The sequence below is a fragment of the Nerophis ophidion genome, linkage group LG15 (genome assembly GCF_033978795.1).
Source record: "Nerophis ophidion isolate RoL-2023_Sa linkage group LG15, RoL_Noph_v1.0, whole genome shotgun sequence".
In the NCBI taxonomy this organism is placed as follows: domain Eukaryota; kingdom Metazoa; phylum Chordata; class Actinopteri; order Syngnathiformes; family Syngnathidae; genus Nerophis; species Nerophis ophidion.
Window position 1 is genome coordinate 33,474,339 of NC_084625.1, and position 25,696 is coordinate 33,500,034.

The 25,696-nt window shown below is 39.6% G+C and overlaps 1 protein-coding gene across 3 annotated transcripts in view; it reads right to left on the reverse strand.

Annotated features, from left to right (window-relative positions):
- Positions 1–25,696, reverse strand: part of neto1l (neuropilin (NRP) and tolloid (TLL)-like 1, like) — a 264,930-nt gene that overhangs the window by 90,380 nt on the left and 148,854 nt on the right. For all 3 annotated transcript variants that reach the window (XM_061922057.1, XM_061922055.1, XM_061922056.1), the window contains exons 6-7: positions 613–654; positions 404–531 (exon numbers count right to left, since the gene is read on the reverse strand). In XM_061922057.1, the coding sequence (XP_061778041.1) occupies positions 404–531; positions 613–654 (170 nt within the window). The remainder of the gene's footprint in view (positions 1–403; positions 532–612; positions 655–25,696) is intronic.

Below are 25,696 nucleotides of genomic sequence, written 5' to 3' on the forward strand. Positions count from 1 at the left end.
CCCCGCTTCCACCATCCTAGTCACTGCCCTTGTGTCCTTGGGCAAGACACTTTACCAACCTGCTCCCAGTGCCACCCACACTGCTTTAAATGTAACTTATATATTGGGTTTCACTATGTAAAGCGCTCTGAGTCACTAGAAAAAAACCCTATATAATTATAATTCACTTCACTAATTCACTTCACAACTGTATATTTTTTTTTTAGGGAAAACATTTTTGGTAATCTGGACACTATGATTTATCTAACCAACCAGATTTCAGATTATAAAAGAATTTATTCCCAATGTAAACTTGTTATATTGAATTTTTGTATATTTTTGATGGTTTGTACGAAGACTACATCACAGTGGCGTTATTACGAGTGCAGGAAATGCAAGGTAAGGAAGGCAGCTGCTGACTCACCTTGGAGCGTGGCGGTGCCTGGATGTACCACTTGCAGTCCACAGCCTCATTGGCACCTGCCTTCCCGTCTCTGATGATCTGATGAGACTCAATGATACCTTCAGGGCCGACCATGTCGTACTGACATGCTGAAAAAAACCCATAGAAATTGGTAAAGAGACAATGAGACAAGGAGAAAGCGAGCGTGAGGAGAGAGTGAGTGTACCTACAGGGAAGTGGCGGCGGTACTCCTAAATCGGAAAAGTCCGGATCTGAGAAGAGAGCAGAGAAGGGATTCATTTGGGATGTCCCGATCACAAAAAGGAAAGCCAAAACTCTTCTAGTGAGACGTTCCCCCAGATGTTGACATTTTTTTGTCCATTTGTGAAGTCAAAGGTCACTGAAGGCAAGCTCTGTTCTACCTCAGAATGGCAAATTCTCCTCTTTATGGAGCCAGACCTCTCTTTGCCACATTAATAGAACAAAAGCAAGCATAGACGCATTATAGAATAAAATGTAGAGGGCATTTGAAGAGGATACATTTAATCCATGATCAAGATTCTCATACTTAAAAGAAGGGGGGCAGATCCGAGCCAAATATATTTCATCAGGAGCAAGATAAGAGAAGTCTAAAAGGTAAAGTTTTGGAAGTCACCTTAACGCCAAAGCAACTTTTTGTACAGTGTTGCCATAAATTAAATCAGGAAACTTGGCCAACCTGCAGCTTCACCGCCTATAATCTACTTCCACAACAAGTCAATAGATGTCTTCACCTTGCTGACAAACTCTGACTCCATCACTTCTGCACGTACACCACATCAACTATTGCACTATTCTGTATGTCTAATAATGAATTACCTGTATTTTATTTAAAATGACATCTGAGAAAAAACATAATTGCTTTTCACTCCTCAGTAAAAAAAACCCACTGTGGATGCGGAGAAACGAGCAATCACTATGTCTACTGTAAAACATATTGCTATAATTCCATAATTAGACTTGGCCAAGGTGCATAGATTTTTAACCTGGCCTGCCCGAAGTTCCTATCTATAATGGAAACTGTAGCTGCCATTATGATATGCAGTTCTGTTTTCAAATTACAGCAAGTCTTTTACAATTTAAAAGTATTTTAATGTTTGGAATCTTTTGAGGATATACGGGTTATACAGTAATCTACATCACAGCAGCTCGCGGGTGTCAGAGAGAGATGTTTACAACAAAGTTTTGCTTGACTGTAGAATATATTGACCTAGGAAGTAGACTGCTGCCCAGTGACGTTCATATTCAGTGTTTTATTGTTCCTAGTGAATATTGTAAAAGCCACTTTCTTTATTTTCATGTACATTCTGGGTGTCTCATCCTGTACAAATATTTTAAATTTAGTTTTGTTTTATGAGGTGGTCTGTCATAACTTTTTTAGCATTCTATCAGACATTATTGTGAGTTCCTGAATAAAGGCACCCAAGCACACATTCTGACTATCAATCAATCAATCAATCAATCAATCAATCAATCAATGTTTACTTATATAGCCCTAAATCACTAGTGTCTCAAAGGGCTGCACAAACCACTACGACATCCTCGGTAGGCCCACATAAGGGCAAGGAAAACTCACACCCAGTGGGACATCGGTGACAATAATGACCCAGTGGGACGTCGGTGACAATGATGACAACGAGAACCTTGGAGAGGAGGAAAGCAATGGATGTCGAGCGGGTCTAACATAATACTGTGAAAGTTCAATCCATAATGGATCCAACACAGTCGCGAGAGTCCAGTCCAAAGCGGATCCAACACAGCAGCGAGAGTCCCGTTCACAGCGGAGCCAGCAGGAAACCATCCCAAGCGGAGGCGGATCAGCAGCGCAGAGATGTCCCCAGCTGATACACAGGCAAGCAGTACATGGCCACCGGATCGGACCGGACCCCCTCCACAAGGGAGAGTGGGACATAGGAGAAAAAGAAAAGAAACGGCGGATCAACTGGTCTAAAAAGGTAGTCTATTTAAAGGCTAGAGTATACAAATGAGTTTTAAGGTGAGACTTAAATGCTTCTACTGTGGTGGCATCTCGAACTGTTACCGGGAGGGCATTCCAGAGTACTGGAGCCCGAAATGAAAAAGCTCTATAGCCCGCAGACTTTTTTTGGGCTTTGGGAATCACTAATAAGCCGGAGTCCTTTGAACACAGATTTCTTGCCGGGACATATGGTACAATACAATCGGCAAGATAGACTGGAGCTAGACCGTGTAGTATTTTATACGTAAGTAGTAAAACCTTAAAGTCACATCTTAAGTGCACAGGAAGCCAGTGCAGGTGAGCCAGTATAGGCGTAATATGATCAAACTTTTTTGTTCTTGTCAAAAGTCTAGCAGCCGCATTTTGTACCAACTGTAATCTTTTAATGCTGGACATGGGGAGACACGAAAATAATACGTTACAGTAATCGAGACGAGACGTAACAAACGCATGGATAATGATCTCGGCGTCTTTAGTGGACAGAATGGAGCGAATTTTCGCGATATTACGGAGATGAAAGAAGGCCGTTTTAGTAACGCTTTTAATGTGTGCCTCAAAGGAGAGAGTTGGGTCGAAGATAATACCCAGATTCTTTACCGTGTCGCCTTGTTTAATTGTTTGGTTGTCAAATGTTAAAGTTGTATTATTAAATAGAGGTCGGTGTCTAGCAGGACCGATAATCAGCATTTCCGTTTTTTTGGCGTTGAGTTGCAAAAAGTTAGCGGACATCCATTGTTTAATTTCATTAAGACACGCCTCCAGCTGACTACAATCCGGCGTGTTGGTCAGCTTTAGGGGCATGTAGAGTTGGGTGTCATCAGCATAACAGTGAAAGCTAACACCGTATTTGCGTATGATGTCACCTAGCGGCAGCATGTAGATGCTGAAGAGTGCAGGGCCAAGGACCGAACCCTGGGGAACTCCACACGTTACCTTAACGTAGTCCGAGGTCACATTGTTATGGGAGACACACTGCATCCTATCAGTAAGATAAGAGTTAAACCAAGACAGGTCTAAGTCTGACATACCAATTCGTGTTTTGATACGTTCTAATAAAATATTATGATCGACAGTATCGAAAGCAGCGCTAAGATCGAGGAGCAGCAACATAGATGACGCATCAGAATCCATCGTTAGCAATAGATCATTAGTCATTTTTGCGAGGGCTGTCTCCGTGGAGTGATTTGCCCTGAAACCGGATTGAAAAGTTTCACATAGATTGTTAGACGCTAAGTGTTCATTTAACTGCTCCGCAAGAATTTTTTCGAGGATTTTTGAAATAAAGGGAAGGTGAGACACCGGTCGGTAGTTTACCATGAGGTCAGGATCGAGGTTAGGTCTTTTAAGAAGAGGATGAATAACCGCTTTTTTGAATGCTAGGGGAACAGTGCCCGAGGAAAGTGATAAGTTTATAATATTTAGCACTGATGGACCTAATAATACAAAGAGCTCCTTGATCAGTTTTCCAGGAAGAGGGTCAAGTAAACATGTTGTTTGTTTTATTCCATTTACACATTGTAACAATTCCTCTAATGTTATTTCCTCAAAACGAGAGAAACTATTTTGGAGGGCAGTATCCGCCGTATATACCATCGTATCAGTGTTAATAGAACCCAGTTGTAGCTGGGACGCAATGTCTTTAATCTCCTTTCTAATGACTTCAATTTTCTTACTAAAGAATTGCATAAAGTCATCAGCTGAGTGGGTGGAGCTAATGGAAGGGGTCCCTTGTTGGGTTAGCGATACTACCGTACTAAACTAAAATTTAGGATCGTTTTTATTACGGTGGATGAGATTTGAGTAATATTTAGCTTTAGCTAAGGTAAGCATGCATTTATAAGTTATTAAACTATCACTCCATGCTTGATGATGCACCTCAAGTTTAGTCGTGCGCCATTTGCGTTCCAGCTTTCTACATAATAATTTCTGAGCTGTAGTTTTTTCTGTAAACCACGGGGTACGCTTTTTTGGAGCCTTTTTTAACTTTAGCGGTGCTATGTTATCAATGGTTTCGCGCAGGGCGTCGTTAAAGTGGTTAGTGAGGTTATCAATAGAGCCCACATATTTTGGGAATGGTGCCATTACTGAGGGCAGTAGGTCAGCAAGAGTTGTCGTTGTGGCCGTATTAATGTTGCGGCTGCTATAGCAGTTATTATTATTATTAGTTTGCCGAACATGCGTCTGAACTTCGAATTTTATAAGGTAATGATCGGACAATACTTTAGTATACGGGAGTATCGTAACTTTGGAAACGGTGATACCCCTCACAAGCACTAGGTCTATCGTATTACCGTTGCGATGCGTGGGTTCATTTATTATTTGTGTGAGACCACAGCTATCAATTATAGTCTGGAGCGCTACGCACGGTGGGTCCGATGGGGTATTCATATGGATATTAAAGTCCCCCATTATGATTATATTATCGGCGTGTGTCACTAAGCACATTTGTGTGTTTGTGTGTATATATGTATGTATATATAAATATATATATATATATATATATATATATATATATATATATATATGTATATATATATACATACACATATATATATATATATATATATATATATATATATATATATATATATATATATATATATATAAATCATCAATCAATCAATCAATCTTTACTTATATAGCCCTAAATCACTAGTGTCTCAAAGGGCTGCACAAACCACAACACAAGCCACTACGACATCCTCGGTAGGCCCACATAAGGACAAGGAAAACTCACACCCATTGGGACGTCGGTGACAATGATGACTATGGGGGGGACCGAAAGCAATGGATGTCTAACATGATACTGTGAAAGTTCAATCTATAGTTGATCCAACACAGCCGCGAGAGTCCAGTCCAAAGCGGATCCAACACAGCATATATATATATATATATATATATATATATATATATATATATATATATATATATATATATATATATATATATATATAGTCTGCCTTAGTGCATGAAAATATCATATTTTAATTGATTGGATGCAGTAACACACACTCACGCTATACTATAAGGATTTTGTTGTCTTTAAAAAAAAAAAAAAGAGTTTTAGTTTTATTTAGTGGCGATGCAGTACATGCTTTAAAATAGGGCAGCAACTAAATCATCTAAAAGATCATAGGGTGGATGAAGTAAGACTTTACTGTTCAATTTAAACATCCATCCACCCATTTTTTTACGTTTGTCCTTTTCGGGGGCGCGGGGGGTGCTGGAGCCTATCTCAGCTGCACACGGGCGGAAGGTGGGGTACATACCACCTCATCACGTATACCCATTTTTTTTCATCATAAAAACAACCCTTTTTTTAAAAATATATATTTTGGATATGAAAATAAATAATACAGAGGCAGGAGACAGCATGCCGGTAAGAAAAGTATTTAATCGTTTAAACAGGAAATAGACAATCAGTCGTGCTGCTGGGAAGCACACCTTAAGCCTAATGCAAAAACATTACTCACGTAACATAGCATCAGCAAAAACCAGGAACAGTAGCGTAAGGTTAAAAATGGTCCAGCGCCAGATTGGACGGCGAGATTGGCATATAAGAGAGATTGAGTGGGATTGGCAGCAGGTGCGTGTTCTAATCACAAAACATAGGCGAGTGTGTAAAATCAGCGCTCCCAGCAACAGGAGGTACTATGACACAACACAAATACACACAAGGACACAGTGGACCTATAGAAAAACTAATACAAGAAAAGACCTGCATAAAAGATCATGAAACTTATGGGGATTTTCCTATTTGCTCAATCAGTCAACCAATCAATCAATCAATCAATCAATCAATCAATCAATCAATCAATCAATCAATCAATTAATCAATCAATCAATCAATCAAAGTTTATTTGTATCGTCCTTAATCACAAGTGTCTCAAAGGGCCACAGGCCACAACGGCATCCTCAGCTCAGATCCCACTGACTTACAACTGTTGGATATTACTCAATCTTCTGACTGTGAGGCCAACATACGAACCAGGAGGCCAACATTTGTAGTTTCTTTTTAAAAAAAAAAAAATTAAATAAAAAATAAAGGAAATCCTTGTAATAATGTGGAGATACATGTCTTATATTAATGGTTCTCAAATGGGGGTACGCGTACCCCTGGGGGTACTTGAAGGTATGCCAAGGGGTACGTGAGATTTTTAAAATATATTCTAAAAATAGCAGCAATTTTAAAAACTTTTATAAATATATTTATTGATTAATATTTCAAGAAAATATGAATGTAAATTCATAAACTGTGAAAAAAAATAAATACAATATTCAGTATTAAAAGCTAGATTTTTTGTGGACATGTTCCATAAATGTTGATGTTAAAGATTTCTTTTTTTGTGAAGAAATGTTTAGAATGAAGTTGATGAATCCAGATGGATCTCTATTACAATCCCCAAAGAGGGCACTTTAACTTGATGATTACTTCTATGTGTAGAAATATTTATTTATAATTGCATGACTTGTTTATTTTTTAACAAGTTTTTAGTTATTTTTATATCTTTTTTTCCAAATAGTTAATAAAAGACCACTACAAATTAGCAATATTTTGCACTGTTATACAATTTAATAAATCAGAAACTGATGACGTAGTGCTGTATTTTACTTCTTCATCTTTTTTTTTCAACCAAAAATGCTTTGCTCTGATTAGGGGGTACTTGAATGAAAAAATGTTCACAGGGGGTACTTCACTAAAAAAAGGTTGAGAACAACTGTCTTATATTATTAGGCAGAGACCAACACATGTCAGTGCCATCCAATTTAAAAAACATGTATTGCCATATTTAAAAAGATCTAATAACAGGTATGATATTCCTTAATATTTTAGATGAAAATAACCATAATGTGGAGATCAATGCTTTACATTGGATAGAGATACAAAGCTATTAAAAACTCAAACTTATTAGTTCTGAAATAATATGAAAAACGTACTGTAATGGTAATGCAACAATGCCTTAGTGTGGTCATTATCATACCGACTAAGCATGGTATCTGGGGAGGGTGCTTTATGTAATCGCAGTTTTTAATATGATCACATAAAAGGGAAAAGCAAAACGGCGCTTTATCATGTTGTAAAAGAACAACTCCACAACACTAATTCTAATGTATTCATGTCCATTGACTCAGCTGTGAGCTCAGAGTTACATTTAAATGGTTCAGTTTCTTCCCCATGTACAGTAACCATGGGCTGGGCTCACTGATTGCACAGCAGGAGCAGCTTGGCAAGATGAGCTTTGTCTGTGGATGCCCTGCTTTTTCTCTGTCCACACGCAAGTCACAAAGTCTTCTGCATGTGCCACAGGTCGGACATGATGAGGAAGTCAAATTTCAAGACAAAATGATGAGACTTTCGACTAGAACCTGTAATCAAAGATGAGATGTTCTCAGCCTGATTTCAGCGCTGTTCCATCACGGGGTGCCAGTAACCCCTCATGCACTCAGGGTGTATGAACCACTGACTGCTCTGATGTTAACATTGCAACTACAGCTTGTCTGAGACCAGACAGTCGTAGCAGATAGTAGATATTACAATTGAGGCACTTTGAAGAACTTGCATCTTCGTCTCGATCTTTGACATTTTGGTAAAGTCAGCAGCCACTTCATTAGAGATACAGTGGGGCAAAAAAGTATTTAGTCAGCCACCGAGTGTGCAAGTTCTCCCACTTAAAAGGATGACAGAGGTCTGTATTTTTCATCATAGGTACACTTCAACTGTGAGAGACAGAATGTGAAAAAAATCCAGGAATTTACATTGTAGGAATTTTAAAGAATTTATTTGTAAATTATGGTGGAAAATAAGTATTTGGTCACTTCAAACAAGGAAGATCTCTGGCTCTCACAGACCTGTAACTTCTTCTTTAAGAAGCTCTTCTGTCCTCCACTGGTTTATTATTGGCACTTGTTTGAACTCATTATCTGTATAAAAGACACCTGTCTACAGCCTCAAACAAACAGACTCCAAACTCCACTATGGCCAAGACCAAAGAGCTGTCGAAGGACACCAGGAAAAGGATTGTAGACCTGCACCAGACTGGGAAGAGTGAATCTACAATAGGCAAGCATCTTGGTGTAAAAAATCAACTCTGGGAGCAATTATCAGAAAATGGAAGACATACAAGACCACTGATAATCTCCCTTGATCTGGGGCTCCACAAAATATCTCATCCCGTGGGGTCAAAATGATAATGAGAACAGTGAGAAAAAATCACAGAACCATACGGGGGGACCTGGTGAATGACCTGCAGAGAGCTGGGACCAAAGTAACAAAGGTTACCATCAGTAACACACTACGCCGACAGGGAATTAAACCCTGCAGTGCCAGACATGTCCCCTTGCTTAAGCCAGTGCATGTCCAGGCCGGTCTGAAGTTTGCCAGAGAGCACATGGGAAAATGTCATGTGGTCAGATGAAACCAAAACAGAACTTTTTGGTATAAACTCAACTTGCCGTGTTTGGAGGAAGAAGACTACTGAGTTGCATCCCAAGAACACCATACCCACTGTGAAGCATGGGGGTGGAAACATCATGCTTTGGGGCTGTTTTCTGCTAAGGGGACAGGACGATTGATCCGTGTTAAGGAAAGAATGAATGGGCCATGTATTGTAAGATTTTGAGCCAAAACCTCCTTCCATCAGTGAGAGCTTTGAATGGTTGACCAAATACTTATTTTCCACCATAATTTACAAATAAATTATTTAAAATTCCCATAATGTGAATTCCTGTTTTTTTTTTTTTTACATTCTGTCTCTCACAGTTGAAGTGACCTCTGTCATCATTTTAAGTGGGAGAACTTGCACAATCGGTGGCTGACTAAATACTTTTTTGCCCCACTGTACTTCCTCAAATTCAACCTATACATCCTGTAAAACACGGTTTTGGTAACTTCATCATGTCATGTTTTGTGGTCACGTTCTGTTTGGTTTCGGACTCATTGTGCACTCTTGTTTGTTTTGTCACCATGACAACCATTAGTTCACCTGATTCATTTGGACTCACACACTTCTGTTAATCACGTTGCCATTATTTAAGCTTGTAGTTGCCAGGCAGTCAGCCTGGCGTCATCGTTGTTGTTCTATGCTCTGTTCATTCTCTTCATACCATAGTTCATGCTTCATGCCCTGCACGTAAGTTTTGTTTATTCAAATCACAGTTAGCGAGTTGTTCATGTCCTAATTTTTTTGCCTTTGTGGTAGATTTTTTCTTTTTTAGCCAAGTTTGCTCTCCGCCTTGTGCGCGCCTTTAGTTTGCACTTTTTTTTTTGCAGATACATTAAAATATGTATTTACTTTTACGGCATGTCCCGTCACCTTCCTTTGCATTCCGGGAAAACAAACCACACCATAGTCCATGTTCTGACACATCAGACTTATTTCACATCAAACCACCCAAATATACGTAATATTAAGTAATACCTTGTTTTTTTTTTACAATTTTAATCTGCAATTTGTCAATTGTTTGGACTTTGTGTTCTCATGTTTATTTACTATCAAGCGCTCCTATTTTGGTTTACATTTCTTATTTGCCTTTTTTTTTTTTTTTCAACTTTTCTCCAGTTTTGGCACTGGCTTCCTCACCCCCCCTTAATTAGCAGTCAGGACACACCTGTTTCCAACTGTCAACCAGGATGCGGGTCAGATCAGGTCCTTTTAAAAAAAAATTAGCTGCAATCATTCATGAAACAAACTGTTGTTCTAAATGTGTCCACTGGATGTCACAATAGCAATTCTGTTCGTGAAGTAAATATTAATGTAGCACTTATCTCTAGAGACTGTAAGCGCTTTACATAGTGAAACCGATTATCTACATCTTTATGCTACATTTAAACCAGTATGAGTGGCACTGGAAGCAGGTGAATGAAGTGCCTTGCCTAAGGACACAGTGACAACAATAGCAGAAGCGGAGATTGAACCTAAAACGCTCAAGTTGCTGACACGGCCGCTTTAATAACCGAGCTAAAACTTATAGCAGTGCCAAGTAAATATGCCAACCAAGAGTCCAAAAAATTCTCCTTGAAAGAATAGAATAGCGGACACAGAGTTTATGTCAATCCTCTTGAAGAGTTTCTACCTCCGTTTGTATGGTTTGTTGAGTTAGCACAGGATTAATAACAAATTACGTATTAGACGCCTAGAAGAGTTTTTATTGTTTCTTATTTATTTCATATTTTGTCCAGTAACCAGATAGGCTCTGACTTAAATGTCCAATGGCTCTGTAGATACACTGAGACCAAGTCTCAGTTCATTGTGTCTTTTGGTTGCACCTTACTGCAGGGGTTGTCCTCCCAGGATGCAGACGAGCACCTCCAGATAAAGCTTGCATGTAGGATATGATTTATTCATCATAAATCCTAGCACATACAAAGTACAGGAAACAAACAAAAGAGACGTGTGCCGATTGCACGGGGAGCGAAGGTAAAACTTAGCACAGGAATCAAAAGAATAAACAAGCATAGAAACGACAAGCAAAGTAAACGGTAAATGGTAAATGGGTTGTACTTGTATAGCGCTTTTCTACTCCTTTTTAAGGAGCCCAAAGCGCTTTGACAGTATTTCCACATTGGCCCATTCACACACTGATGGCGGGAGCTGCCATGCAAGGCGCTCACCAGGACCCATCAGGAGCAAGGGTGAAGTGTCTTGCCCAAGGACACAACGGACGTGACTAGGTTGGTAGACATCCAACATGCCTGTTGCATACTGAAAATAAGGAAGACAGATCGAGTGTGGCGCACAACGTGAATAAGTAGCTCTCTGATTAGTGCCCGGCAGCAGGTGAGCGTGCCAAATACTAATCAGACGCAGGTGAGACTAATCAGCACCCATGGAAACCAAAACACAAACCCAGGGGTACTGAAAACAGAACTGAGGTAGTCAAACAGATCCAAACTAAACAAAACATGAACCGGGCCACGGATCATGACAGAGTGTTTGAAACTGCATCAACTTTTCTATAGAATTTTCAACTACCGTATTTCTTTGAATTGCCGCCGGGGCGCTAATTGATTTAAAACCTCTTCTCACTGCTGCGCTTACCAAAGGCATGCGATAAAAGTAAGCATGCGCTAATTATTTTAAAACCTCTTCTCACTCCGGCACTTACCAAAGGCATGCAGTAAAAATTTGAGTGCGATGCAAGCTTGGACCTTAAATCCTACTGAATAGCTCTTAATCTTTTTCCCTTTAAGCGATTGAAATCAGCCTCCTCCATTTGAAAAGGGTGACAGGGGAAGTGTCACTCGTGACGTCAAGAGTTTGACCAGGCGGTAATAGTAAGCATGCGCTAATTATTTTGCGAAGCGGGTTTGACCCGGCGGTAATTCAAGGCAGGCGCATACTATATGCCCTGCGGCAATTCAAGGAAATACGGTCTCTTGAAGTGTTTTTGTGGTATGCACATTTTCAGAAAGTGCTTATTCTATTTTTGGCCTAAGTAAAACAAATAAAACAATCTGAAGTTGTCTTTTTTTGAGTGATCAAGTCATGATTTTTACCAGTCTGGCCCAATTGGGAATGGCTTTTCCTTAAAGTGGCCCCTGAGCTAAAATGAGTTTGACACTTCTGCTTTATGTGATATAATCAATGTTTGTGTTTTGCTTCTATCTCTGTTTTGTTTCTTTGTTTTCTGGCAACGCTGCTCAGCTGTGTTAGCTTTCTGTGCACTCCCTAGCTGTATTATTATTTTTTTTTGTGTGCACTCCCGCGCTGCAATATTTTTAGTTTTATTCAATAAAGTATCATGTTACCTGCACCCCATATCCTGTCTCTGCATCCTGGAGTCATACTGAACATTTTGATGTACCTTTGTTGACGTAGTAGCAGTTTGAATTGACAATGGGTATTTTGGAATTCTTGGAGTTTTGGAAAAAAATGAGGAATTTGTACGAAAAAAAATGAAGATTTCTTGTCCCTACTTAGAAAAATGTTTTGAAGGTGGAATGATCAAAAATGGTTGAAAAACGTGAAATGTAAAAACTTTCCAGGAAGAGTCCGGGATCTGGAAATTTCAACCCAATGCGGCACCTGAGTCAAAAAGTTTGAAGACCCCTGATTGCCATAACCTTCATCCATCCATCCTTTTCCAACCACTTATTCCCTTTTGGGGTCGCAGGGGGCGCTGGCGCCTATCTCAGCTACAATCGGGCGGAAGGCGGTGTACACCCTGGACAAGTCGCAACCTCATCGCAGGGCCAGCCATAACCTTCATTCTTTTTTCAAATACATGGACATCATCAACATTGAAATTGCACTTTCAAGATGTTTGCAATATTAAAAAATCGTATTATTTATTAGTTAAAACCGATAAATAATTAATTGAAGCAACCACATACAGATTTTATATTTTTTCTAATGTAATTAATCGACTTAAAGGCCTACTGAAACCCACTACTACCCACCACGCAGTCTGATAGTTTATATATCAATGATGAAATATTAACATTGCAACACATGCCAATACGGCCGGTTGAGTTTACTAAATTACAATTTTAAATTTCCCGCGGAGTTTCCTGTTGAAAACGTCAGGGAATGATGCGTGTTTGTGATGTTATTGGTTGGAGGGGACATTTTAGCCCAGCACCACTTACGGCTAAAAGTCTTCTCTTTTCATCGCATAATTACACAGTAATTTGGACATCTGTGTTGCTGAATCTTTTGCAATTTGTTAATAATGGAGACTATAAAGAATAATGCTGTTTTTTGGAAAGCGGGGGATTGCAGCTGCCTTTAGCACTGAAACACAGCCGGTGTTTGTTTGTTGTTAAGCTTTAACACAGAGCGGTCAAGCAAACATGTTTCTCTACATCAACCAGCAAGTTTTTGGATGGGAAAATTGTGATATTAAGTTGTCTCTTACCAGAGACTTCAGTGGATTATGCAACCTCATCCTGCAGCTCAAAAAAGCAGTTGTGATCTTGGCTCTTCGGCTTCTGTCAGAGACACTGGCGTTCACCACAGCCATCCGACTTTCAGGTATGACTTTACAATCTCAGTAAAACACTATTAAAAAAATAATCAGATAAGGGATTTTCCATAATTATCCAAGTAAATGTGTCTAATTACATCTGAAACGCTCACACTGCTGCCACCTGGATCTGTCGCCTTTTCTTTTTTTTTTCCAGTCCCTCACTCTAACTTTCCTCATCCACGAATCTTTCATCCTCGTTCAAGTTAATGGGGAAATCATCACTCTCTCGGTCCGAATAGCTCTTGCTGCTGGAGGCTATGATTATAAACAATGTAAAGACGTGAGGAGCCCTACAACCCCTGACGTCACGCGCACATCGTCTGCTACTTCCGGTAAAGGCAAGGCTTTTTTTATTAGAGGACAAAATTTGCGAACTTTATCGTCGATGTTCTCTACTAAATCCTCTCAGCAAAAATATGGTAATATCGTGAAATGATCAAGTATGACACATAGAATGGACTTGATATCCCCGTTTGAATAAGAACATCTCATTTCAGTGGGCCTTTAATCGTTGTAGCCCTACACAAGATTTACTTCATAATCAAATGTAAACAGCACATATTACACATTTTAATGAAGTACTTTTCTAGAGTGTTGTTTACATTTGATTTCATTACTTCTAAGTATATAACAGATTAGGGGTTTGCAGACAAAGGTTTGGAACTGCTGGATGAGATTATGCAGGAGCACCCAGGATGCAGGATGAGAAAATCAAAGAGGGAAGACAGTTAATGAAACAGTGGCCTCCAGGTCATGTGACCTGGTAGTGCCACAGATTTATTACCGGGCTTTGGCATCATTTCCCCGTCCGTCGTCACAAGGCCAAGCCACCTGAATGAAATACATTGCAACACAGGTGCCGCTAAGAGGCTGCTATGCTTATAAATGCCTCATGTGCGACCCTTGACCTTTCAAGACAAGGGCTCCGGAATTTCAATCAGGAACCATCTCATCCACCATCAATCACTTCCTGCGCTTCCCTCCCCTTTTTGATGAATTGATTCAATCAATTCCATAGACTGATGGTTTATGTTCTTCCCACCCTGCAGCTTCTCAGATGGACCCTTTCCTTGCCAAAGATGTGAGGTGTACATATCACTGCGGAAGTGCCTATATGAATAATGAATAGCGTTTCCTGTGCAAAAAACGCACAATGTGCTGACATCTGGACTATAAGTGTGTAATGTGCCATTGTATTCATGCTGAGTGGAATTCGGAGCACAGCCACACATTGCTACACCCTCGCCTCTCCTCATGAAGCTCAGCGAAGAGTGTAATCTTCTGGGGGTGGGGGGGAGGATGGGCTACTGTATTTACCCTTTGCAACAGCGGAAATGTTTTCTTCAAAGTGCGGGACACAGATGTTGTTCAGACATGCACATATTAGCAGTCTAGGAAAATATATGAAACACAGAAAGTATTCACAGAGATTAAGCAGAATTCAGAAAAAAGACGATAATAGCTCAAAAGTGTGTTTACAAACGCAGAGAGCATCGCCAAGTTTATTATTTCTTTCTTTCTTTCTCTCAATGATTGTCACACACACTCTTGGTGTGGCGAAATTATTCTTTGCATTTGACCCATCACCCTTGATCACCCCCTGGGAGGTCAGGGGTGCAGTGGGCAGCAGTGGTGCCGCGCCCGGGAATCATTTTTTGTGATTTAACCCCCAATTCCAACCCTTGATGCTGAGTCCCAAGCAGGGACGTAAAGAGTCCCGTTTTTGTAGTCTTTGGTATAACTCGGCCGGGGTTTGAACTCACAACCAATAGCTCAAAAGTGTGTTTACAAACGCTGAGAGAATCGCCAAGTTTATTCAAGTTGGCAGCCAGACATTCTAACTATTATTAAGCACTGATTAGCTGTCTTTGTAGAGTGCAAAATGTCCATATTTCCAAGCGAGCACTTCTAATAAACACGGCATCCCAGAGGTGTTGTGATATCACAGGCAAACCACCATATTTTATTAATGTGACACTTCACTTTGAATTAAACAGAACGCAGCGTTGCTCCACATCCGGCTGAATGAATGTAAAAAAAAAAATCACGTGAATGACAATCACTCTATCTCTCTCTCTCACACACACACACACACACACACACACACACACACACACACACACACACACACACACACACACACACACACACACACACACACACACGCACACACACACACACACACACACACACTTATATTTTTACCTTCTTGAGACCTCCGAAAAATGCCTACCTCTTTAGGACCACCCTTTCTAGATATATAAACATTTGTGTTTACAACATTCTTAATGAATACAAACTATGCAAATACAAAAAAAAAGGTAAACTTTTTTTTGTTTTATTTTTTTGTTTGTAATTGGTTTTTAATCTTCATTATTTACTTCAAGTTATTAGAGTATGTCTGTATATATGTATTTATTTTTTTTTTTTTAAATTAATTTTGGCCAAAGGGTATGCATTTCAATTTCTTACACACTTGTTATTACATATGTTGGCCAGAGGGGGAGCACTTACATCTTTTACACACACTTGTTATTTCCTATGTTGACAAGAGGGAGCGCACTTTTAAAACAGACCTACAGTTTGAAACAATTTGAAAAATCCCTCCTTTTTGGGACCACCCTAATTTTGACAGATTTCACCACCAGGGGTGCAAATGAGACATTCTCTATTAGATGCAATGGTTTTCCGTATTGGGACCATGATTTATGTCCTAAGTTGTTCACTGGTCCTCATATGGAAGGTACTTTTCACTGTTGATGTCTCAAGAAGGGTTGAAATACAAGAACACACACACACACACACACACACACACACACACACACACACACACACACACACACACACACACACACACCAAAACTCAATTACCCAGTGGCCTCAATCCCTCCCAGAGGCTGAAAGTTAAATAAACATGGGATTAATAATGTGTGTCTAAATGGTTGATCAAGCTAATGAATCACTGTCATTAATCACAGCAGGCTCAACTGTGTGTGAAGTTCAGCAGACAAAAAAAATATTGTCCGAAATTGAGTATTTTACTGACTCCAACACCCATAATGTATCCCGTTACAATAGAAACACCTGCACAATTTAATGACAACTAATGACATTGAGGGGTGCTCCCCAAGCCTCACCTTCTATTTCAAGGTGCAGTGTTATTCTGTTTTTCAACCATTTTACAGAAGTCTCAGGAGTATTCAAAGTGTGTCCTTGATGCTGGCGTTTAGACAGATTGTTGTGCATGCTTTCCTCAGCCCTTCGGGGAACACGTTGTTTTGTGTTTGTAGCGTGAATGCTAACTGTATGTTTGTCTGCTTCCAAGAAGCTCCAATGTGCGTTTAGCCTGGAAGCTAGAGGTCAAACCTGGGAATGACGTCAGAGCCGAGTTATGAGCTTACAGTTAAATGTTTGGACTTAACACAATTAAAAAATGTTTTTCAATTGTTATATATATTATTTTATGTGTTATATATCATAAAAAACAACATTTGTTTTGCTGCAATGCACAATGACCACTAAATGATTTCTTTTAATTCTATTTTAAATATTTGCATATGCATATCTTTTAAACTTGAGCATTTTTCAACAATTAAAATAATAAAAAATAAAATAAAATAAAAAAATAAATAAATATATATATGTATATATATATATATATATATATATATATATATGCATATATATATATATATATATATATATATATATATATATATATATATATATATATATATATATATATATATATATATATATTTGAATAATGAAACATAAAAACACATTTTAGGTAATAACCAAACAAATATATTAACATATATTTCAAACAGGAGGCCGTTGGGAAGACCCAGGACATGTTGGGAAGACTATGTCTTCTGGCTTTCCTGGGAATGGCTGGGGAAAGGGAAGTCTGGACTTCTCCGCTTAGGCTGCTGCCCCCGCGACCCGACCTCGGATAAGCGGAAAAAAGTAATGGAAGGATGGCTATTTAAAACATTACAAAAATAAATATGTAAATATCTGTTTGACTTATTATCCCAAAGCCAGTTATCATCACAACAATCATGTATCAGCTGTTGTGTAGTTTTTAATAGAGCTATTAAATTAATGTACTGTAGATTAATCACGTTTGCATTTTGAATATTGTGATTAATTGTAGCAAAATACTTGTGTGCATGAATTAAATTAACTTGAAATACACCACAACATTTAGAATTTTAAACAGGAACATTTTTGTTATGTTTTACTTGAATGCCCGCCATTTATTTGGTCAACACTTGCTTACAGGTTTTATGTACCGTCAGGGTACTTTCAAGCAACACTGTTTTGAGATTAATTGCATGAACTAACAAGTTAACTTTTATAGTCCTTGTAAGAATATCATGCATTCTAACTTGTAGATACATGCAGGCAAAAGTCCGCTTCCAATGGATTCTATAGGAGTTTCTCTATTTTGCCTATAAAGTGCTGTAAAAAATCTCTAAACACCGTCATCAACATATAAACACGCTATATGTAAGTATATATGTATTGTACTAACAGGCACTTTCATACTAACATGTTATATTTGACAGATTTCACTCATTTTAAGCATACATTGGCGCATCACAACGTTCACTTTTTCCTTAAACATCACTGTCTATAATTTATGCAGACTTTATGACAACCAACAATATAAAATAAATCATCACTTACTGTACAATGTCTGAGCTCACTAGTATGTGGACTGTTAGGATGTTACTATATTTCCGTTTGGATAAAGAATGACTAATAGTCCCTGAGAAAGGTTAAAAAAAGGTCAGTGCAAACTAGCATTTTTTGCGTGTCTGTCTTGCTTTTTCTGGGTCTAAATTGGCTGTCAAACTGAACCAACTTATCAGTTTATGTCCACATCATTTTACTATCAAGCTGAGAGACATTATTTATGATCTAGAATTAACTGTCCCTTGCTCATAGGCGAGGAAGCAGCTCAGCAGCTGAGGATGCCAATACAGCAACTTGAGCACTTTTCCTCTCTCTGATCAATGCGCCAATAAATGCAGGTCCTTAACATTAGTGCTTATAATAACAATATCGCTAATACTTGCTAAATAATCAGCTCAAGAAATGTGAACACAATATTGCTGGCGCTTTATGGATGCTTATTTATTTGTTTTATAGTTGGAGTAGGGCTTCACGGTGGCAGAGGGGTTAGTGCGTCTGCCTCACAATATGAAGGTCCTGCAGTCCTGGGTTCAATCCCAGGCTCGGGATCTTTCTGTGTGGAATTTGCATGTTCTCCCCGTGACTGCGTGGGTTCCCTCCGGGTACTCCGGCTTCCTCCCACCTCCAAAGACATGCACCTGGGGATAGGTTGATTGGCAACACTAAATGGTCCTTAGTGTGCGAATGTGAGTGTGAATGTTGGCCCTGTGATGAGGTGGTGACTTGTCCAGGGTGTACGCCGCCTTCCACCCGATTGTAGCTGAGATAGGCGCCAGCGCCCCCCGCAACCCCAAAAGGGAATAAGCAGTAGAAAATGGATGGATGGATGGATGGATAGTTGGAATAAACACAATAGATGCATTATCTCCATTATGAGCAATCTTATTTGAATATTTATTTAGGAGTTGGAATGCATTAAAAAAAACGACATAAAGATTGTGAATGATGGGTAAAATTCCAAAAAAGTGCCGTGTCCCTTCAAGACACTTCCTTGTGGTCTACATAACATGCAATGTTGGATCTTTGGTCAAAATGTTGCAAAACTTGTGTTTTAATGGTGGATCTCAAGCTACACTGACTACCAATAATCCAGTAATTGAAAGCATAGAAGAAGCAAGAAGGCGTCTGGTGGTCACAGTTATTATTATTATACTGTACTATAATTCACAGAGGGCCACTAAAGCCATTGTTTATCACGCTCCTGCAGCTTCACCTTGACTTGTATTTATAGGAACATAGCACACCCTTGAGGCCACAGTTGTACCAGTGGAAGTTCTGAGTCGTCAGAAATCGCAGCCTGGAGGGAAGGGGTCACATTCTGTGACCGTCTTGTGTGCGACCTTCATGTGATGCATTATTGATACCTATTGGGGGTGGGGGGTGGGACTGTCCTTACATCATGGTGGCGTGTTGTCACTGAACAATATGTAAAAAAAAAATACTAGCAAACGTTAATTTTTGCTAATTTATACGCCACAATTGACAAAATATAATTAGAACAAATACTAAAGGCTCGATTTTGATTTATGCTGTTCGTTTTTTATATAATCAGAATAAAGCGCATACTTAAGGCAAACCAAATAAGTGACTTAACACACAGCATTCGATCGTAATTCTGTAGGGCTGTGGAGTAGTGGGGTAGGTCCGGATCATGTGACCCGCACAACCACAGTAGAGGCAGAGGCGTTGACGGAACCTCCTCTCCCGTTCCTCCGTGGCCAGTCGTGTCCTGTCCAACTGCATGGGTTCTACCCCGCTGGTTGGTGCGGGGGAAAACCCAGACTGGTCCACCAAGGGGGCGCCTTCATCTTGACCTTTTGCCATGATAGGGGATTAAGATGCGGCTCGGGTCTCCCACACCGGCTGTCTGGTCTTCTCACGGGCTGCAAGTCTTCGTTCTGCTGCCCGTTCCTTGAGCCTTTGGTCCATGAGAAGTGCCAACTGAATGAGGTCTTGGTAGGAGGAAGGTCGGTCCCGCAGCAACCCGTCCTTGATTTCGTCAGAGAGGCTCCGACGGTAGGCGCTCAACAAGGCCTTGTTGTCCCACCCGCTGTCTGCGGCCAGGGTGCGGAACTCCAGTGTGTAGTCTGCCACAGAACGAGAGCCTTGTTGAAGGGAGTGAAGACGTGAGGCGGCGTCTCCTCCATCGGAGGGATGGTCGAAAACGGCCCTAAACTCAGCGCGAAAAGCAGTATAGTTCATGCTGAGATCTAGGTTGCGGTCCACAGCTGCTGTGGCCCACTGGAGAGCCTTCCAGTCAACAAGGACAAAATAAAGGCGATCTTGGCCCCGTCAGAAGTGTAGAGGGATGGCTGATGACGAAAAACCCTGTCACACTGGACCAGGAAGCCACGACATAGCTCAAAATCCCCTTCGTAAGCCTTGGGGCTAGCGATCTTTGGCTCGCAGGTTGACGGGGGCTGCGAGAGGGCTGCCGCGGTGGGGGCAACTTGTACGAGTTCTGGGGAAGCAGCAGAGCTCGGGGAGATCAAGTCCAGTCGAGCCAACAGGCTAGTAAAAGCAGCATCAAGCTTATTTTCAAGGACACAAAAGCGCTCTTGGTGCTGCTGGCGTGCCGTGTGCATGGCTGTGACGCTTGGGACAGGGGAGCCTCGGGAGGGGCGTCCTTGCCGTATGTTTTTGACATGGCTAGAACGTAATGTGACGTGACAGCAGAAGAAGAAGACGGCAGGAGAAGAAGGCGGAAGTATCGAGGCTCGAGCGTCGGAGGACAGGCGGAGGATCAAGGGGAGGAGCGCGGCGTCGTGGTCAGTAGACAGGCTGATGTCGATATGCAGGGAGGCACGGGAAGATCCACGGGGTTTTCTAGGTTGACGAGACACACCACTTGGCGACGGGGAATGACGACGGGGAGTGTACAGCGTACGAGAAGCTACGTTCTAGCGTCAGGTCTCAGGTTGTGCTGGGTTATGAAGGCTAATCGCTCATCACGGTCGGGTGTGTTGATTGCGGAGCGTTTGCAGCCGCACTGAAGCACGCTCGCAGCCGAGAGGGAGCGCCTGTGGGCGTGGTTCGCGGCGCGCTCGTGAGGACGCGCACAAAAGGGAGAAGCCGCTGAAGTCATACCCATAACAGTAGTGTTGTCCTGATACCAATTTTTTGGTACCGGTACCAAAATTATTTTGCTACTTTTCGGTACTTTTCTAAATAAAGGGGACCACAAAAAAATTGCAATTTTGGCTTTATTTTAATAAAACCTCTAACGGTATATTAAACATGTTTCTTATTGTAAGTTTGTCCTTAAATAAAATAGTGAACATACAAGACACTTTGTCTTTTATTAGTAAGTAAACAAACAAAGACTCCTAATTAGTCTGCTGACATATGCAGTAACATATTGTGTAACTCTCCATTCTATTATTTTGTCAAAACTGTTAAGGAAAAGTAGTAGAAAAGGAATCATTATTAGAGATGTCCGATAATGGCTTTTTCGCTGATATCTGATTTTCCGATATTGTCCAACTCTTTTAATTACCTATACCAATATAAACCGATACCAAGATATAGAGTCCTGGAATTAACACATTAGTATGCCTAATTTTGTTGTGAGGCCCCGCTGGATGCATTAAACAATTTAACAAGGTTTTCCAAAATAAATCAACTCAAGTTATGGAAAAAATGCCAACATAGCACTGCCATATTTATTATGGAAGTCACAAAGTGCATTATTTTCTTTAACATGCCTCAAAACAGCAGTTGGCAATTTGGGACATGCTCTCCCTGAGAGAGCATGAGGAGGTTGAAGTGGGCGGGTTTGGGGGTGTATATTGCTGCAAGGGGTTCTGGGTATTTCTTCTATTGTGTTTATGTTGTGTTACGGTGCAGATGTTCTCCCGAAATGTGTTTGTCATTCTTGTTTGGTGTGGGTTCAAAGTGTGGCGCATATTTGTAACAGTGTTAAAGTTGTTTATACGTTCACACTCAGTGTGACCTGTATGGCTGTTGACCAAATACGCCTTACATTCACTTGTGTGTGTGAAAAGCCATGAACATTTTGTAACTGGGCCGGCATGCAAAGGAAGTTCCTTTAATGTTAAGTGGCGCTCTGTACTTTCCTTTAAGTCCGTGTACACAGCAGCATTTTAAAAGTCATCAATTTTACTTTTTGAAACTGATACCGATAATTTCCGATATTACATTTAAAAGAATTTATCAGCCGTTAATATCGGCACTCTGATATTATCGGCCATCCCTAATTATTAATCTACTTGTTCATTTACTGTTAATATCTGCTTACTTTCTCTTTTAACATGTTTTATCTACACTTGTGTTAAAATGTAATAATCATTTATTCTTCTGTTGTTTAGTTTTGGATGAGACCACAAATTTGGGTATCAATCTGATACCAAGTCGTTACAGGATCATAAATTGGTAATATTAAAAGTCCTCATGTGTCCAGGTACATATTTCCGGAGTTTATAAACATAATATACATTTTTAAAAAAAGGAAAGAAGATGTTGTGATGCCAACAAATATTGACGTAATCATAGTACTATCGACTTGATATGCTCCTGTACTTGGTATCATTACAGAGGATGTTTGGTGTACAACCACCAATGGTGTTTGTTTACATTTTGACGCGGGTGGAACGTGTTGTGCTGTAAAGCGCTTTTAAGCAAATGGGTGTGATCACTTTAGTTGACGGGAATAAAGTTGTGCATTTTTGGATTGAACACGACAGCCAACACTTTGATTAAGAAGGTGAGGAACATTACTGAATTCAAGAAAAAGGTTGTGGCAAAGTTCTAAGGTGGCGTTTATGTAGTTCTTGTGCATTTATCCATGTATTTTTTTCCGTTGAGGTGGTATTTAAATGTATTTGCACGTAAAACTAAATTGCACTTAAAATAAAATGTGTTATGTGTTCTTATTGTTTAGAAAAGAGTAATTGGATTTACTACGTTATTTCTAGTTTGTACGATTTGGTCTACACCTGACCTTATGGTACAGTTGGCTAACAGAAACCAAAGTATTACAACAACAAAAAAAAAGCAAAACAGAAACCAAGGTACCACAACAACAAATACAATGTAAATGTAAGTCTTGACATTGTCAACAAAATATTACACTTCTTTTAATGAGGGGTGTCCAAACTTTTTTCCTCAAAACATGTGGGCTGGGCTATTTTGATATTTTGTCAAAAATATACTAAAAACAAACATTATATATGTAAAGAAACAATTTAGATTTGTGTTGTATTCTATACTCTGTGATGAGGGGGCGACTTGCCCAGGGTGTATGCCGCCTTCCACCTGAATGCAGCTGAGATAGGCTCCAGCACCCCCTGCCACCCGAAAAGGGACAAGCAGTAGAAAATGGATGGATGGATTGTATTCTATGCCGTATATTTATACAAACTACATTGTTAGTTATTTGTGTCAACATTTCAGTTATTTACATATTTACTGTTTTTGGTTTGATTTTATTTTGACAAAATGCTGTGAGCTAACAAAACTTCCACTGCGGGCCACAAAAGGGCCTTTCGCTACACTTTGGACACCCGTGTCTTTAATAATACCCTGGTATGGATAACATCTAGAAACTAATATCCATTAGATGTAGTTTGCAGTGACTTAGAGTTGGAATGATTCATCGACTCATTTGATAAGAAAACGCCTCAATTTTTATTCTGTTGCTCTGATTAACTGCATGGAGTGCTTATGACTTAAAATACGGGAACTTTGTTTCTGCACAGCTGCTGCAATATATCACGGTGTGTTGATGTTGTGAACTCTGAAGTGGTGAACATTATTTTTTAATGCACATATTTTATTATTTTATTAATATGTATATATTTTTTGACGCAAACATTCAAAAGTGTCATTTCAATGTTGATCATGTGCATTTCTTAGAAACAAAGAATGAATGCAGGGTTGCTAATATACTTAATCAAATACATTGATTTATTATAACTATTAAATTAACCTAAAATGTGACTTTTTTATTATTGTGGTAAATAATGGATTAAGTGTGTTGTCAAGCTTATGAAATACTAAGCCTGTGTAACCCACTGTGGAAATTATGATTTTTTAAAAAAAAATCACAGGTATGTTGGCATTCTTATCATTATTTATTCTGTTGTTGATATCATTCATTTTAGTTTGACCTTTTAGTTTTTTTTGTTACGTTTTTGTGTCTTCTCAATTTCTCCGTCGAATGCTATTCGCAGTGTTGCGGGATTGGGATTTGTTTGGAATTTGGATTGTTCACTACAATATTATTTTATTGGACTGAATGGTATTCTTTGTCATTTTTGTAAATAAAATTCAGTTCAGTTCAGTTTCAGTTTATTTGGAACATGCATACAATACAGTATAATTCATTACATATTCCCAGCTGTTTCTTTAAAGCACGTCCAAAAAGGAGTAGGAAGAAGCAGACCTTATTTAATCCTACCCCTTTTCATACCATAGCAATTTTATCCTAGTTTCTTGTTCTCTGTAACTGTCATGCCTGTAAATCATTTTATGTTTAAGTTTTGTTTTTGGACTCTTGTTTCCCGTTTTGCACTTCCTGATTTTGTTTGTCTACATAGTTACGCATTACTTTCCACCTGGTCTACAAGTCACGCCCCTGCCCTCAGTCCAGCACCTGTTTCTCATCATCATAGTCACTATTTAAATAATTTGTTTTCTGTTCATTGGCCTGGGAACTTTGCTATTGCTGGTGCTTATGCTATTGCTTGCTTGCATTCTACTTCCTGCTTATGCTGTACTGCTTGCTGCTCCAACCTTCATGCCATGCTATTCGGTTTTGTCCACGTCAAGTAAGTTTTTGTTATTTAAGTCATTGTGCTAGTTTTGTTTATAGTTCATTATTCATGCCATCGAGCAAGTGTTTTTGTTTCATGTTTGTATTTTGTAGTTTAGCATTAGTACCTCCTTGTGAGCGCCCTTTGTATGCTTATTTTTGTATTTAGTGAATTAATAAATTAAACATGTACTTACACTCACGGTTTGCTCGTGCAAATCATCCTTTGCGTGGAAGAAGCAAAACAAATCCAAATCACAGTCCTGACAGTAACAAAAAAGTGAACACATAAATAATAAACAAATAATATACCATAGTAAGTAAACACATATTAAATACATACATTATCTTTGTCTCGATAAAAAAACAAACAAACAAAAAAAACCTAATAAAATATTTAATAATTAAAACAGATGATGTCATCATTTAATTTGCAAACCTGGCGTTGTTGCATGTGTTTTTTAAAAGGCTAAACCAACGTTATGTTAGACATACATTTAAAACAAATCCGTGTTATTAGAAATTAGTATTATAATATATTTTTTCAGGCAGCACGGTGACACAGGTTAGCGCTCGTGTCTCACGGCGAGAGGTCCTGGGTTCGATTCCCAGGTTGGGTGAATTATGTGTGTAGTTTGCATGTTCTCCCCGTGACTGCGTGGGTTCCCTCAGGGTACTCCGGCTTCCTCCCACTTCCAAAGACATGCACCTGGTGATAGGTTGATTGGCAACACTAAATGGTCCCTAGTGTGTGAATGCGAGTGTGAATGTTGTCTGTCTATCTGTGTTGGCCCTGCGATGAGGTGGTGACTTGTTCAGGGTGTACCCCGCCTCCGGACCCCCTGCCACACCA